Here is a 15,470-nt window from a genome sequence, read left to right on the forward strand (position 1 = left end):
AATGGACTAATGTTTGGATTGCAGTAGAAGTTTATTTGGCTTTTGAAAACGCTCTTGCACAAACGCCAAACTGCAAGCCTTCAGTTACCTGGCGCTTATAGAGTTGGGCTCGCCTGGAATCCAGAAGACACACTTCTTCAATACTTTACGAAAATGTGAGTCTCGTCAGCAGTGAGCGTGATCGGCAGGCGGATTAGCCAATCGGGTCTTTATATATAGTCTTATGGTCCGTCTGTAACGGAAAAAATAATGGAAAAATATATCACAGGGGCTGAAAAACATCACAAATTTCTACAGAATGAACCAAACACTAAACGTAAAATGGCCATATCGTCATTCCCTACTTTTCTGTGTAAGGCGGCTCTACGCTCAAACTCAGACATTTTTCTCCACACACTTCTCCGATTTTTCAGCCGTGATGCTCTGGAGTGAGTGATTTTGACCAATCACAGTGATGAGTAAACTTTCAGGAACAGCAGAGAGCTTTAGTTACCTCTTAAAAACTGTATAAAAGATACTAAGAAAACATGGATCCAAAAAGAAACATAATCTGGCTCCAAGAACAACATGATAGACTTTCCTTTTGCACAATGCCTAAAATTTTCACCAAATAATATCTCTAACTTTGCCAGTTTTAGTTACGACTGAAACAAAGTTGAATTTAAAATAATAATTTGTATTTATGTTGACATATAAACAGAAACATGTTGGGAGATTTTTGACCTCTCTGTCCATTCGGTTTATTCAGATCAAACAATGTTGCTTCACAAAACTTTTCCTCCTCGTGGAAACTATTCAACAGCGCAAATATTTACCTCAACAGAAGTAATTCACCCTGTCCAGAATCCCATTAAAACTGCCAAATTTCATCTCATCTCTGGAACTGCTTTGTACAGCTCTCTCCTTCTCCCAACCCCAAGACATCTTAGTTTAATATCTATAAACTGTAACCTACGGCCCCACTTAACCACAATAGGAAGTGGCTCCCTGTGGCCTGTTATCAATGGAGCCTTGGCGGTTGGCGGTGATCACGTCTCGTCTTTGATTTGGGTGAAGTTTCGAGCAGAACTCCCCCGCTCCCCGGTTTCGCACTTTGGTCTGTTGCTCGTCATCTGGCAGATAATTGCACCTACAGTTATGGGCTTTGTGTGAGCATGTACATGTGTTTGTGGCCCTAATTAAAAGCAGCACTCACTTCCGTTTTTTTAAAATCCCCCAGACGCCTCGTTGCAGAAGTTTCGAGTTGGACCTCGACAGACAATATGGGGTTCGGCCAAACATTTCATTGACTTAAACTGTGTATCAAAAGCAGACATTTTTCAGCTTGCGCGTTTAAAGATGCCAATTTGAATCAACAGTTGGCTAGGATTCCTACTGCAATATTCACCTAATAAACAAGTAAGCAGACGTCTGGTTTAAATTAGCCCAATAATGGAAATTGGATTGGAGCGTTTTCCATGAGAAGTTAGAACTGTTTCCAAAATAGATTGAAGTTATGATGACTTATTAAAGATGTATTTTTCTGGAAGAATGACCACAACTGCCTGTTTTGTTTTTTTTTTTACTTGAAATGTTCCACAATATGGCATTACACTTATTTCACATGTATTGATTTGCAGATGTTTTACTGCTACAAAGTTGGGTCAGTTTAAAGGTCCCAAATTACGAAAAAAAAAGATTCCTTTAAGCGTGAAGACATGTTATAATGTTGCTACCTTCTTGAAAACATGTTTGAGTAACCATTTATTATATGTCTGTCTACATGCCCAAAGCTCAAAATACTCTGTTCCACCTTGTGATGTCATGAAGCGGCAGTTTTCAAGTTAACAGTGACCTTTTACCATTTTTTCAGAAGAGATTGCATTTCCAGGACTGAAATTCCATTGAATTTCTCCAGATTCCACTGAAGGTGTATGGAGTTTAAAAATACCGTAGACTTCCTGTATTACCACGTGACATCACAAGGTGGAACGGCGTGTTTTCTGTTTGAGAGAAGAACTCGGCTGTAAACATGCAGGATTTGTGTGTTAAAATGTGTGAATGAAACACAACTGAAAACACAACTCCAGGTCTGTTTTTGATGAGGAAACAACATTATAACATAGATCAGGAAATAGCGCAATATAAGAACTTTAATGCAATACTGTGGAACATTCCGGGCAATGTTAAAATCTTCATGAATCAGGTCGTTCATCCTCCAGAAGTGCACTGTTAAATAATAAAAGAATGAAAAAAGCAGCGCTGGTCGCAAGCCTGGACAAAAGGATTTTTAGTGGAATAGCCAAAAATATTAATAATAATATACGCTGTGGTAAAATGCAAAAAATATTATAAAACTCTTAACTCTTTCGCAGACCAATAATGGACTATACTGGGCAAGTTTGTCTTTGACCTGCTTAAAATCAAGAATTCATTTTTCCCATGCGCTTTTATTAATTACTTTTGGTGTATAAATACTATATGTCCCCACCTTTATGTTCTGGACTTACTCCTCCAACACCCATTATCAGCAAATGCAGTCCATTACTTCTTACATACAGCCTAATGTTGGTGTAAACGTGCATAATTCCCTGTCACGCCATCCATTTCCAACTTGCTGATTTGCCGTTTTTGCACTTCACCGTGACAACGCTCCCAAGCACCTATAAACACGAACGGCCCAGTTATTCTAATACCACCACCGCAGCACGTAGTGGATGTGCAAAGAGTAAATAATAATGCATTGAGCTGAAAAGGCGACTGATGTGAACCAGATGTACTGCTATAGTAGACTCAGAGGAACAAACACGAGCATGAGTCGACAAACTGTGACATAACAAACACGAGGGTTGTCAAAAGTATCAAATGCTAATCCATGATAAAACTGGTATCGAAACTAGATCAATCATTTGAACAAGTATTGATACTAAAAAAAAAAAAGATTACCAGGCCACACGCTTTGATAAAACTTTACAAAGACGTGCGGATCCGGAGCTGTATCGTGTCTCCCCGATTTCAGACAGTGTGATTGACAGGCGGATTAACCAATCAGAGACACATGGTCCGTTCATGTTCAAAACAAACATGGCTGCTTACACGTAAAAAAAAAAAAAAAAGGGAAAAAAAAACAACATAAATGACAGAGAAACCATGCGGATTTTTGTAGAAACAGTGATCGAAGCCCCATACTCTTTTCTATCTCAGGAAAAGTAAGTTTTATATTGTTCTGAATGTGTATTTAGCTTCTCCCTTTAGTGGAATTATGATTGCAAATTAATTAACAAAATCTAATGCGCATACTGTATTGCAAATCCAATCCATAAAATTGACTGGGTTTTCTAGAAGTCACCGTATCATATTTTCTTTATATGTCCAACCTTGATATCAGTGCACTGCCTCGTCTAAACATAATAGTTTTATTTCAGACCAAAGTCCTCTCCTTCCCCGTTGATTAGGGCTGCAAGAGTGTAAACAGTACTTGAAATTAAATTGGAAGTGAAATGGTTCCAAATGGCAAACTGCTGAGGACATTGTTTTTAAGTATTTGCACAAAGTCTTAGATGTATGTTAAATATGCAAAGGACTGAATTATGATTGTGAAACATTAATTGCAAATCAAATCTTTTTATCCAAACATATTCATTTTATAATCGCAATAGAAAACGCAATAGAAGAAGTTGCGAAAGGCTGGAAGTAAGATAATTGGCAACAAAATGTGCAGAATGAGCCATTGTTTAAATATGGAACCTATTCATAACATTAAAACTACAACTATTCATATGTATAATGTTTCTAAACTGTCAGGAACTTTAATCATCGTAATATAATCGTTAAGCACAATTGTTTTGACCATGATAAATGAGATCAATTTCAGTATCGTCCCATGCCTATTACAAACAACACAATATCTGGCCATACAATGTAAAAATCCTGTTAACCATATAGTTTAGCATGTGCTCTAAACTGTGCTTCTTGTATGGGCTTAGCAGCAGTGTATATTTCTGTCTTGTCTTCTTAAACCTTAAAGCCTTGATATGTTCTAAATATGCCTTTTTGTTTAAAATTCTGATTGCAAAACATTATTATTTTACATTATTATTGTACAACACTGTAATGTGAGTGTCTTTGCACACACACATACACACGCACACACACAGCCTTGTCCAAACAGTGGTTTCATTTGAGACCAAAGTCCGGTTATCACAATGCACAGGCAGCGCTTTTCACAACAACTGCTTTACAATCGATGATGCTATTGGAAACTAAGTGGAGCCTTTATGTGCCGTGCTGCTCGGAGCTTGGCCCTGAGCCTGCTGCTTGTTGCTCTGGCTCTGCTACAAAGTGACTCTCTTAACTCCTGCGGCCTCTGACCTTTGACGCATTTCCTGACCCAGGAAATAGAATTAACACCTCGCTCAGCCTTGGGGTCCCACTGCAGTGCACACAGCTGCAGGTCGGCACAGGCCACTCCATAAAGCCCTGATTTCTACCTTTACTACGTATAAAGTACGATGGTGAATTTATTAAGATTGATGTGGCAGATGTGTGTATGTGAGTGAATGAGCTGACTTACTGCCAAATATAATTAGCTCGTTGGTACTAATAAGTAACCTTCAACCTTTAAGTTGTAAGTTAAAAGTAATTTCGAAGCCCATTTTTGATTTTAGATGATGGGGACATCTTAAAACCACGCTAGGTAACTTCTTAGCCCAAAACATGACTAAAATACACAACTGATTTTTTAGTTTGTTATTATTTAGACAACTTTCCACAAACCTCATTCATAAAACATCTACCTCCAGGGGAAATGTATGGTTATAACTTTCTATTTCCGTGGAATCATGCCGCTGATGTGCCACCACCAAAACGTTGTATACTGTACCTTTTAAGATTTTTAGATAATTTCAATTGCCATGGACCACCACAGACTTGGATTTGGAGACGTTTGTAGAAGAATCAAACATGCTTGCCAAATCTTTGCAAAGTCTTATGACAAATGGCAATAGTCATGGTAGTTGACACGTTTTTATATCGCACTTTTCCACCTTCAAGGCGCTCACATCACTTTACATCAAGGAAGCATTCAGCCATTCACACACACATTCATACACCAGTGTACACAGACACTGGGGGCGAGGTGGGTCAAGCGTCTTGCCCAAGGACACAACGACAACATTCATCTGTGGGAGCTGGAATCGCACCGCCAACCTGAAACAAATCAAACCGCCAAACGGAAACAAACCTAAGGTAGCCTGTCTATCATGCCAGATTTCACAAACAGATCAAGTTCTTATGTTATGTAGTCTGTAAACCTAATGCCAATTTGAACTTTGACCCTCCGAGGCTGCTGTAGTTTGTCAAAGTTTCAACCTAGCGAACGAAAAGTCAGGATGAAAGCAGATGTTGGCTACTCACGAACTGTGTTGGTTAAAAATATAAAATAAACTTAATCCAAACGTCGCTGACACAGTAGTTTCAAAGATCAACACTGGAAGCTTTAAAGTAGCATATTAAAATTGATGAAAAATCGTAAATCGTCATGGCATGTGATATTTTATTTTAGTTTTGTTTTGCTTTTGTCTGGACACTATTATCCTGCATATTTTGCCCGTTTACTGTAAAGCGGAGTTCTTGAATATGAAACGCAATCCGGTCTGCCAAGGTTTTTTAATAATATTCTGGCCTTTCAATGACACATCTGCAATAAATTTCGACAGCGGAGGTTTAGGGAGAGAAAAGTAGATTTTAGATGTGCTTATTAGATATTTTTATGAACCATATATCAGAGAAGATGGATTTCGATAGAACACATTCGAGGCACGTTATCTGGTTTTATCATTAGAATCTCTTACAGGAGGCACCCACCAACACTCGCACGTAGATTAGCCAGTTCCTGCCTTTTAGCACCGCATGTGTTTGTATTTTAGTCACACATTGCCGATCTCAGGGGAGTACTTTGAAGCGCACTCCTCCAGACCAGATCATAAAACGGAGAGGATAAGTAGTTTTTCACATAACTGTACGCAGAGCAGGGCTAGCCACCTCCGCCACCTTCCACCTCCCAAACTGCAACCTGGACTCGGTTCAGAGGGTTAGCCTGACCATGCCTCTCCAGATGTTTAGAGCTGCTTGTGTCAGGTTTGTAAATCTCTGCAGTAGATTTTGGTCAGTGAAATGGGAAAACTGCATTCTGCCAGTGCGGTTTGGTTGGTCGGGTCTAAAAGTGCAAAGTAACAAATATGATTACTAATATGGCTGTTGGATTTTCCTGCCGTTTAAAAGGGAGAGTAAAATGGAGTTCTGCCACAGTGCGACAGTAGCTCAGTTTGTAGGGTTTTCGTCCAATGATCTGAAGGTTGGCGGTTCGATTTCAGCTCCCACAGATGAATGCTGTCATTAGGCCCGTCACAATAACACATTTTGAAGTCTGATGTATTGCTGAAGTTCATATAGATGATAAACAATAATATTGAAACCAAACTCTAAAGCAGAATTATTCATAAAAAAAGTATTCGAAATGCGCAATATTATTAAAAAATATTGAGCTGTATAAATGAATAGCAGAACGCAACACTTCAGTGATTAATTTTGTGTCATTTTAGTTAATTAGTTTATTTAATTCAAGCTTCTACACCTCTAGTTTTGTCATGTTGCAGAAAAAAATGACCAAAAATGATTGTTCCATTTAAAATACATTGGGTGATGAGTCGATAGAGTAATTATTGTGACAGGCCTAGCTGTTGTCGTGTCCTTGGGCACTTACCCCTCCTTGTCCCCAGTGTCTGCGTACACTGTTGTATGAATGTGTGTGCGAATGTGTGAGTGGTTCCTTGATGGAAAGCGGTTTGAGTGTCTTGAAGGTGGAAAAGCGCTATATAAAAATGTGACCAAAAATACAATCATTACAGATTCAAAACCCACAATTTCAGATCCAGGAAATTGTCAAAGGGAGATTGTACAGCAGGGTGAATGTTGCTAGTCCATAATCATTTAAAATTGTTGGTCAACGATTTCAGATCATATACCCAAATAAGATATATTTTTCTAGTGTATCAAGTTCTGAAAAGGTCTGTACTCAGAGTCTGGATAATTCAAATTTTTGAGTACTTTTTGATGGTGGCAAAAGTTTTAAAGATGGTTATCTATGTTTTTTTAATTATTATTATTATTTAAGAAGAATAGAGAGAGCTAGAAATGTGTTGAGGTTAAAAACATTGTCCAGACGACTACCTCTGAAACCTTTGTTGCTATGGACACCTCCTGAATGAATGAGATATTACGTCAACGATAGTATTCGATGTAAAAAGGTCTTTAGCAATGTTTTAATCACACACATTTTTTCTTTTTCTCTTTCACAGTACTTCGAGGTCCCATTTGACTCCAACATGAACCGCACCAAGAACCGCCCCCTGGCTCGAGGACAAATCAGGTACACTATGTTTTGTGTTTTATGTTTTTCTTTTGTTGTACAGTTTTTGGTAGCAGCCGACTTTACACTGGTTGACCAAGGTTTCGTCATGTAGAATGAACTCAAATATGCTTTTAACCACACCTCTAATACACATTCTTACTAAATGACACTGGACTGGCTTCACTAAAAGGTTACTAGATGTACTTGTAATTTTCAAAAGCCAAACATGCTACATTTTAAAGTCTTGAGTTAAGTTTCTTTTATTGTTTTTTTAAAAGTGCTTGCATCCAGAGTTGCACAATATCTTGCAAATATAGTTTTCATTTATTTAATGTATCTTTATGTATATAAGGAGAGCACAATGAGAACGCTCAGACTCTTGCCTTGTTTAAATAGAAAAATGCAAGCAAATAAAAAAAAAGTCCATCTAAAACATTAAAAACAGGAGCAGGTGTGAGTATAAATGTTTGTCACCCGATTATTAAAGTGCATTTGTGGCACCAAAGTATCCAGTTGTAAAATTGGCCCACACAGTAAGTGAGAAAATAAAAATATTGCAGCCTTTCTCCATCTGCCTGAGGTGTACTGTTTTTTGAGTGTAAAATGTAGAGAGAGAAAAAAAATTCCTTGTCATGTTAAATCTGGTATCCCATTGAATTACAGAAAGTGCTTAAGCAACCTTTCTTTCTGTACTGGATCATGGAGATATAATTTACACACAGACTTCAGCCTTTACTTTGAAACCTTTAGATCCACTCTTTCACTCAGCCCTTTGTTTCATAACAGGTGATGAATTTCAAACCCATCACTCTATGAAAAAGTAGGTTGTCCATTGCAATCTGTCACAAGAGAACAACACTGTGTCAAATGTATTTATAAGGGACTACCTCAAAGACTGGCTGAATATCTCACTTGCTTGTTAATCATTGATACACGGTCATGTGCTCTTGTATTAAATGTTTCTGTAAGTGTAAGGACTGGCCGCACCAGAACTGAGATGGGAAAAAGGGCTTTTGGCTGTTTTGCTTCCCAAAAATGTAATATATTTCAAAGACAAGCAAAATGTGATACTTTGATGCCACAAATGACAAACTTTTATACTCACACCTGCTCCTGTTTTTAATGTTTTAAATGGACTTATGTACTTATTTAGTTTTGCTTTTTCTTTGTATTGTTCTCTATTTGAACAGGGCGCCCATGAAAAGGAGGGTCTGAGTGATCACAAAGATAAATAAATAAAAAGATAAAACCTTTTAAACCAAAAATTTGACATATTTGACCAGTAATTTCAGGCTAGTAATTAAGCAATTTAACAAATAATCATAGTACACATTTACGTTTAATTTATCGGCCAAAAAATAAATAGCAATAATGTAAATAATCTTGTTGCCGTATCGTTGTTTTTTCAAATCGTGTAGCTCTACTTGCAACACCAGTCTAGATGCCAAATAACTCCATTTACTTTATATACGTCGTCTTACATTTAGACGAGACAAAAGCCTGTTCTGCAGATAAAACGTCAATATTTATGAATACTAAGTGCACATACTGAAAGCCCATTGAGACAAATACTCATGTGGCCTCATAAAATAAACTGTAAATAAAGTAGTTTCATCACAAAGTAGCATGTTTCCCTGTGAAGACTTGGACCAAAGCCGCGGGGTCCAGTTTGAAGAATTCACGTCTGGCGCTGTGTTTAAAATGTCTCGTGATGTTATTGAGCTGGTGAGTGAAGCTGTTCCTCCGCTCTCTAAACAAAACGTCGTCTTCAGCTTTTAGACGAGTTCTCAGCCGACCAGTATTTGGGTCCATTTGCGACACAGTTCAGACCTCCCCCTCTCCTCTGGGCCTGTCCCGTGTTGCCTTTCACTCGCGGGGTGGACATTGGGCAGATGGGACAATGAAGAGGACTGTCAAACACCCATCAGAACTACACCTTTTTTTTTTTTGCTCGCGCTGTGTTGTCTTTAGCGTGAGGCTCTGTATATGTCATGTGATGGTGCTCAGACATCGGGCCCATATTTGAACAGCAGTGGGAACGTCGTGCCACCTCAACTGTTTGGAAATAGTTTCTTGTAGTGGACTGAAATTTACATTTTTCTTCGAATTTATTTAGTTCATTGCGTTTACAAAAATGCAAAAAAGTGAAAAATGACTATTATAATAACTACAGATTCAAAATACATTTCACATCAAGGATGTAAAAGTTATGAATTATGATAACAAAAAAAAATTTGTTTGGGATTTAAATTAATTTTCCTTCCCTTTGTTTTACCATTTACAACTTTACTGTAATTTTGAATAGCAGTTTTTTTATTTTTAGACTCATCTTAATACTATTTCAGCACTGTTGGGTAATATGATCAAAGCAATTTATCAGTTGGATATGTACAAATATAGTCCAAAATTATACTCTACATTAAGAACAGGAAGTAATTTCTCCTTGACTGGTCTGGGTCTGTGGTCACTATTAAACTTGAAGGACCCTTGCCTCCCCGGTGGTTCCAGCTCATGGCCTTGTTGTGGTCGCCTCAAAGCCTCTTGTTTCCTCTTAGTTTCAACACTCAACACCTGACGTTATAACTCATCCAGTTTATTTTTGTATAGCGCAGGATCAAAAACAGCAGGGCTTGACATAACTGTTGATTTAACGGATGGGTAATGAGAAAGTTTATTAATCCCGAAGGAGATTTCAAAGCGTCCAGCTGCTTCCGTACAAACAACAACATCCAAACCTTAGACGGAAAGTTCGAAAGTCAAAACGGCGAATTCATTGGTTAATAACGTGGACAGCCAGAGTAACCAACAGTCTTAAGCGCTCGCTCCATACACACAGGACCACTCACCCTCTTCTACCCACATAACTACCTCTGTCGTGGGCCTCTCCACCTCCGAAGCCCCCCTCCTCTCCACAGGCAGCCCACCTCCGCCACATAAAGCAGACATAACACCACTAATCACATTACCCATCCTCATGCCGGCACCGCACCACCGTTTTTGTTTTGTTATTTTTTCAAGAACAGCTCTGCGTTTGGTCAAGATGTTAATCGAGCCTCTCTTTAATTTACCGAGTGTTTACTGTGAATTTGAACCAGACTCTAACTGCTCCCTGCTTTCAATAAAAGATGAGGCAAACTGGGAGTAGGAAGTCTTCGGTCGGCTAAAAGCTTTGGGTTTCGGGTGTTTTGATCTAAAGCGTGCGCACATGCTCCTAGTCCCACCAGGCGACTGTTTTCCTGGACAAAGTCTTATCAGATGAGCCGTTTTTAAGCTGCAGTTTGAGCTTGGGCCACGCTCTTCTGTCAGTGTGTGGGCTCACTGTACACAGACCTTCTGCGCTTTTATCTAGATCAGGTTTTTGTATTTTTGCACAAGAGACGGGCTGACTTTTGACACACTTTACAGTAGATTTTATCAGATCGTGTTTGATGTTTTGGGTTCAAATGTTTCTACTCGGCTTTCAAACGCAGTTGGTTATTTGCAGACAAAACTACACTTAAGTGAGAGTAAAATTTTGTTTCAAAATGTTGTTGAAAATACATTTGTATGTTGGGAAAACGCTTGTGTTCTGAGTAACTTGGCTAGCTATCTAATCAGTATAATATCAAATTTCTGTTTTAGCATTAATATAAACAAAAACATTGAAAAAATATAGCTGTTGGTATTAATAATTTTTTTAAAGGGTAAAGCATCTCTATGAATATATTATTGCAATTTTTAAACAAGATTTGAGTTTTTTTAATTGAAATTTGACTATTAAACTCTGAGCGTTTTTTTATATCAAATTTGGTAAATGTGTTTAACTTGGTACAACTTTATCTAAACATTACTCAAATAAAAGTACTTGTGTAAATTTAACTCATTACTAACTAACTTAAGTAAAACTAAAGGTAAATTCTTACTAACTAGCTCTGATGACTTGTCTCTTTTCTGTCCCAGTCCTCTTCACGCAGTCTCGTTCGCTGTGGCGTGCGGCGTTCCTGGCATCGCTCTGCTCACTCTGGCTGTGAACCCGTTGACCGGTTTTCTGGGAGCACTTAACATCGTCTTATACACCTGCTTCTACACGCCGCTCAAGAGGCTCAGCATCTGTAACACCTGGGTGGGGGCTGTAGTGGGCGCTATACCCCCCGTCATGGGCTGGACCGCAGCCACAGGTGCTCTGGATCCTGGTAGGTTTCCACAAGAAATTAATTAGGGACTATATCGGTGTCACGTTATAAAAACTACACCTCAAGTAGCCTTAATAAAGCATGAACAAAGACTTGCTTCAGAATGAACAAATTATTTAAGAATGAATAAGACTTAGTAACTCACTACTTTAAAGGTTTAGGGGATTAATTAAGTTGTCTCTAAGCCTTCAGTGCATTGTGAATTAAGTATTTATTAGAAGTTGACCGATATGTTTTGGGTTTTTTTCATGGCCAATGTCGATACAGAATGTTTAGAACACAGAGCAACCTATTGCCGATAAGCCTTGCCGATAATTCTGGACTGATATGTTGCACCGATTTTGGATATTTTCCTCAAATTATATAATTCTAATTTACTACAAACTCCCTCCAAGTCTTTCTTTTTATCACAAACCTATAAGAAAGCTGTGTAAAAATGTTAAAATAAAGCTTTGTATTGTTAAGGCAGCAGATTGACCAAACAAAATATTGGTCTATGCAGATATATGGTCGATAGCCGATACGCTAAAAAGTCAAAATATCGACCCAATATATCGACCAACTGACATATTGGTCTATCCCTAGTATTTATTAAAGCTACTGTTTGTAATTAGATCCCAGCTCCGTTTTATTCTCACATAACACCGCTAGAAGCTACTTACATTGCTTCTAAGTGTGTGCCAGTTTGACCAGAGAGCTGAGGAGAGCCTGAACAAAGCCCGGGTGAGGGGACGGGTGAGGGGACGGGTGAGGGGACGGGTGAGGGGCAACAGGTTTCACATCCAACATCTACTGGTAAAAAAAAGTCAGACAAACTTACAGATGGTAGCTTCAAGGCATGAATAAGTGTAGTTATTATGAAGTGTCACCGCTGTATCCTGTGTTTTAATATTGTGGGTGATTTATATCATGTGTGGGGCATGAGTTCTCGTTATATGAATTTAGAAAACGTCAGATTAGTCACTTTGCTTTGAATTGACTCCATGGAATAAAGGAAGTGATTTTAAAAAGCTTTACAGATCAAGGAGACATTTATTGGCATGGACAAAAGTTAAAAATATCAGTATCTTTTGCATAATGTCCCTTGGGGTTTACACTGTGGCACATGTGGTGGGCTCTTTGCCAACCATGGCGTCATATGATCGATTTCCAGCTCAGACAATTTACTGGATGTCTCACCACTCTTCACCTCCATTTCAGTATTTAATTTGTCCTGGCCATTAAAACCTCAGGCCAAAGAAGAGCATTAAAAATATTATCTATTTCTCTGTGTAACTTGCTTATGTGTGTGTTTTATGCCTTTAAAGTAAATGTGAGATATAACTTTATGCTCTATTCTTGTTGAAATGTATAAAAAAAACACTTCAAAGTCCTGCGTACACTTGATCACGAGTTAAAAGCTCGGTTTGCCGCCTGCCTCTGAAACAGTAATTACATAGTAGATTCTTTAATCATTGCTCTCTTTGAACTCTAGGTGCTTTGTTGCTGGGTGCCTTCTTGTTCAGCTGGCAGTTCCCCCACTTCAACGCCCTCAGCTGGAACCTGAGGGAGGACTACTCCAGAGGGGGCTACCGCATGATGTCAGTCACCCACCCGGCCATGTGCCAACGGGTGGCGCTGCGTCACAGTGTGGGGCTCATCGGCCTGTCCGCAGTGGCCCCCGTTGTAGACCTGACCACATGGACTTTCCCCATTATCTCTCTGCCCATAAACCTGTACATCAGTTTCCTGGCCTTCCGCTTCTACCGCAAAGGAGACCGCAACAGCGCTCGCAAGCTGTTCTTCTGCAGTCTGTGGCACCTGCCCATGCTGCTGCTGCTCGCCCTCACATGTAAGAAGCCGCGCCCACGTCAGGACTCCTCCACACCAGACTCTACCCCCGTCCTTGTGTGAATGAAGCACTGTAAAAGTATGTGTGACCACCACCAAGGCACCACTCGCACTCAGGGGGACACATGACAGACATATGAGTTTAATTCAAACCAGTGGTGCTCAGGAAATGAGCTGCAAATGTTGTGGATCAAAACAGCTGATTACAGAAACACCCTGAATTATTACAGGCCCTAATGATTTCAATGTGCCCTGTGTATATTCTGTATTTATTTATAGAGGTCACCTCCAGTTCCTCTCTGTGTTGTACAGGATTCAGTTACACTGTAAAGTGTCCATATTGCATTGTTCAAATGCAGAAGAGGATGTCGGATATTATGTGGTGTTTTAGATTAGACAGTGGAAATAGGAATGGATGTGTATTTTCTGAGCAGCTACACTTTACACAAACTTTTCCGGTTACTTGACACAGAGAAAGCCTCATTGTGCTTTGCTTAGAGCTGCTGCACTGATGTGCCCTTATGCATTAACATGTTGGTTTTATTCTGCTTGTTTTGCTTCTACCAAATCCTCCTGTATCAGCCAGGACAAATGCTATACAATAAATGTAATTTAACTGTTTTTGGCGTCCTTTTTCTTTTCTACAGCTTTAACTGTGACTTTATAACTACTCTACATCTACTTTAACAACCATGCACTTATGAGTCAACAAGTCATCCGTGTTTTTCCTCCTCATTTTTGGTGTTGGGTTACATTTCCATCAGCACAGTCAGAGCAGCGCCCTCTCCACACCACACGTCTCGTCCATAACGGGGCCATGTGGGCTCTGTCCCAAGGCCGAGCGACCTGAGCAGGACTGACATCCTCATAAAGTGTCCAACGACTGGAGAGAGGGTTTCATATCGGAGAGAAGGACAGACTGAGACAGCTGTTACTGTGTAGAAGAAAGTAGAAAAAAACACTTTGAACCTGGATTAAGTCTTTGCCAACCTCAAGGGCTCAGATAGACGGTCTGGACATGGTTTACAACATCCGCTTTACAAGAGACATCGGAGAGTGGGGACATCGGATCTGAAAATATTACAACACAGGAAAACTTTAACTTTTGTGGCTGAGAAATGCTTTTATTATAGCAACAACATTAAGAACTTTCTAACAGTCCCCTCATATGCCTCATATTATGGTAGTAGAGTGACCGCCTCAAACTGTAGAAAAAGAGACTCACGTTGTTGAATAACGTGGTGGGTTGGACTCGGGGAAAGTTAAACTCAACAACTCCAATAACCCCGTATGATTTTCAGGTTTTTATCAGTCCTAACACACAGAGAGACTGGAAAAACAATACGTGCTAACCCATTTCACATTAAAATCACAATACAAGCAAATCAAAACATAAATAATCATCATAAAAGTGAAGAATAAAAACCTTTCAGTCATATGCACAGCTAAACAGAATCATTTTGAGACTGGATTTAAAACTTGTCCATGTTATTCATAATATTCCAGCTTAAAATGTCTAAAAATTAAATATATTGAGAAGTTTTGTTCCGTAGGAACATTGTCATTGCTCTACCAGTTTATAAATTATGCCTTGCTTGTATGTGTTCATAGCTTTTAAACGCAGTCACCCTGATATTTGCATTTAACGACATAAATTGGACATGAAGATAGAGCCTTTTTTCTGCCGTGCGTAAAATGTGCGTAATACGAGGACTGCCTGACTTGCACTAGAATAAGCTTAGACAAATAATAATTTTGTAGTCAATGGGGAAAAAAAACCAAAATAACACAATGCCGGAGATGTTTTAATATATTTTTTTTTGCCTGACAGCTCGTCTTCTGCTTGATTAAAGACGCGTGTTCTGTCACTGCGCCAGTTTCATTCCAGACCATAATCCACGAGTCTGTTTTGAGTCTTGTCCAGTTCCATATGTGAAAAATGTCCTGCGTGCGCCTCCGTCCGTGAACACATACTGGAAATGAGATAACAGTTTCGTTTTTTGTTTTTATTTTGCGTTCCCAAAGTGCCCCAAGAACTACACAGGGGTCACTGATAGACTGATGAGGCTCGATCTATT

General features: G+C 39.1%; 1 protein-coding gene across 1 annotated transcript in view; it reads left to right on the forward strand.

Moving 5' to 3' along the window:
• Positions 1-14,013, forward strand: part of LOC117387427 (protoheme IX farnesyltransferase, mitochondrial) — a 40,785-nt gene extending 26,772 nt beyond the window's left edge. The window contains exons 5-7 of the mRNA XM_033984938.2: positions 7,338-7,408; positions 11,330-11,562; positions 13,037-14,013. Coding sequence (XP_033840829.1) covers positions 7,338-7,408; positions 11,330-11,562; positions 13,037-13,455 — 723 coding nt within the window. The 3' untranslated portion in view covers positions 13,456-14,013. The remainder of the gene's footprint in view (positions 1-7,337; positions 7,409-11,329; positions 11,563-13,036) is intronic.
• The last annotated feature ends 1,457 nt before the right edge of the window (positions 14,014-15,470 follow it).

Source organism: Periophthalmus magnuspinnatus, chromosome 19 (genome assembly GCF_009829125.3).
Source record: "Periophthalmus magnuspinnatus isolate fPerMag1 chromosome 19, fPerMag1.2.pri, whole genome shotgun sequence".
Lineage (NCBI taxonomy): Eukaryota > Metazoa > Chordata > Actinopteri > Gobiiformes > Gobiidae > Periophthalmus > Periophthalmus magnuspinnatus.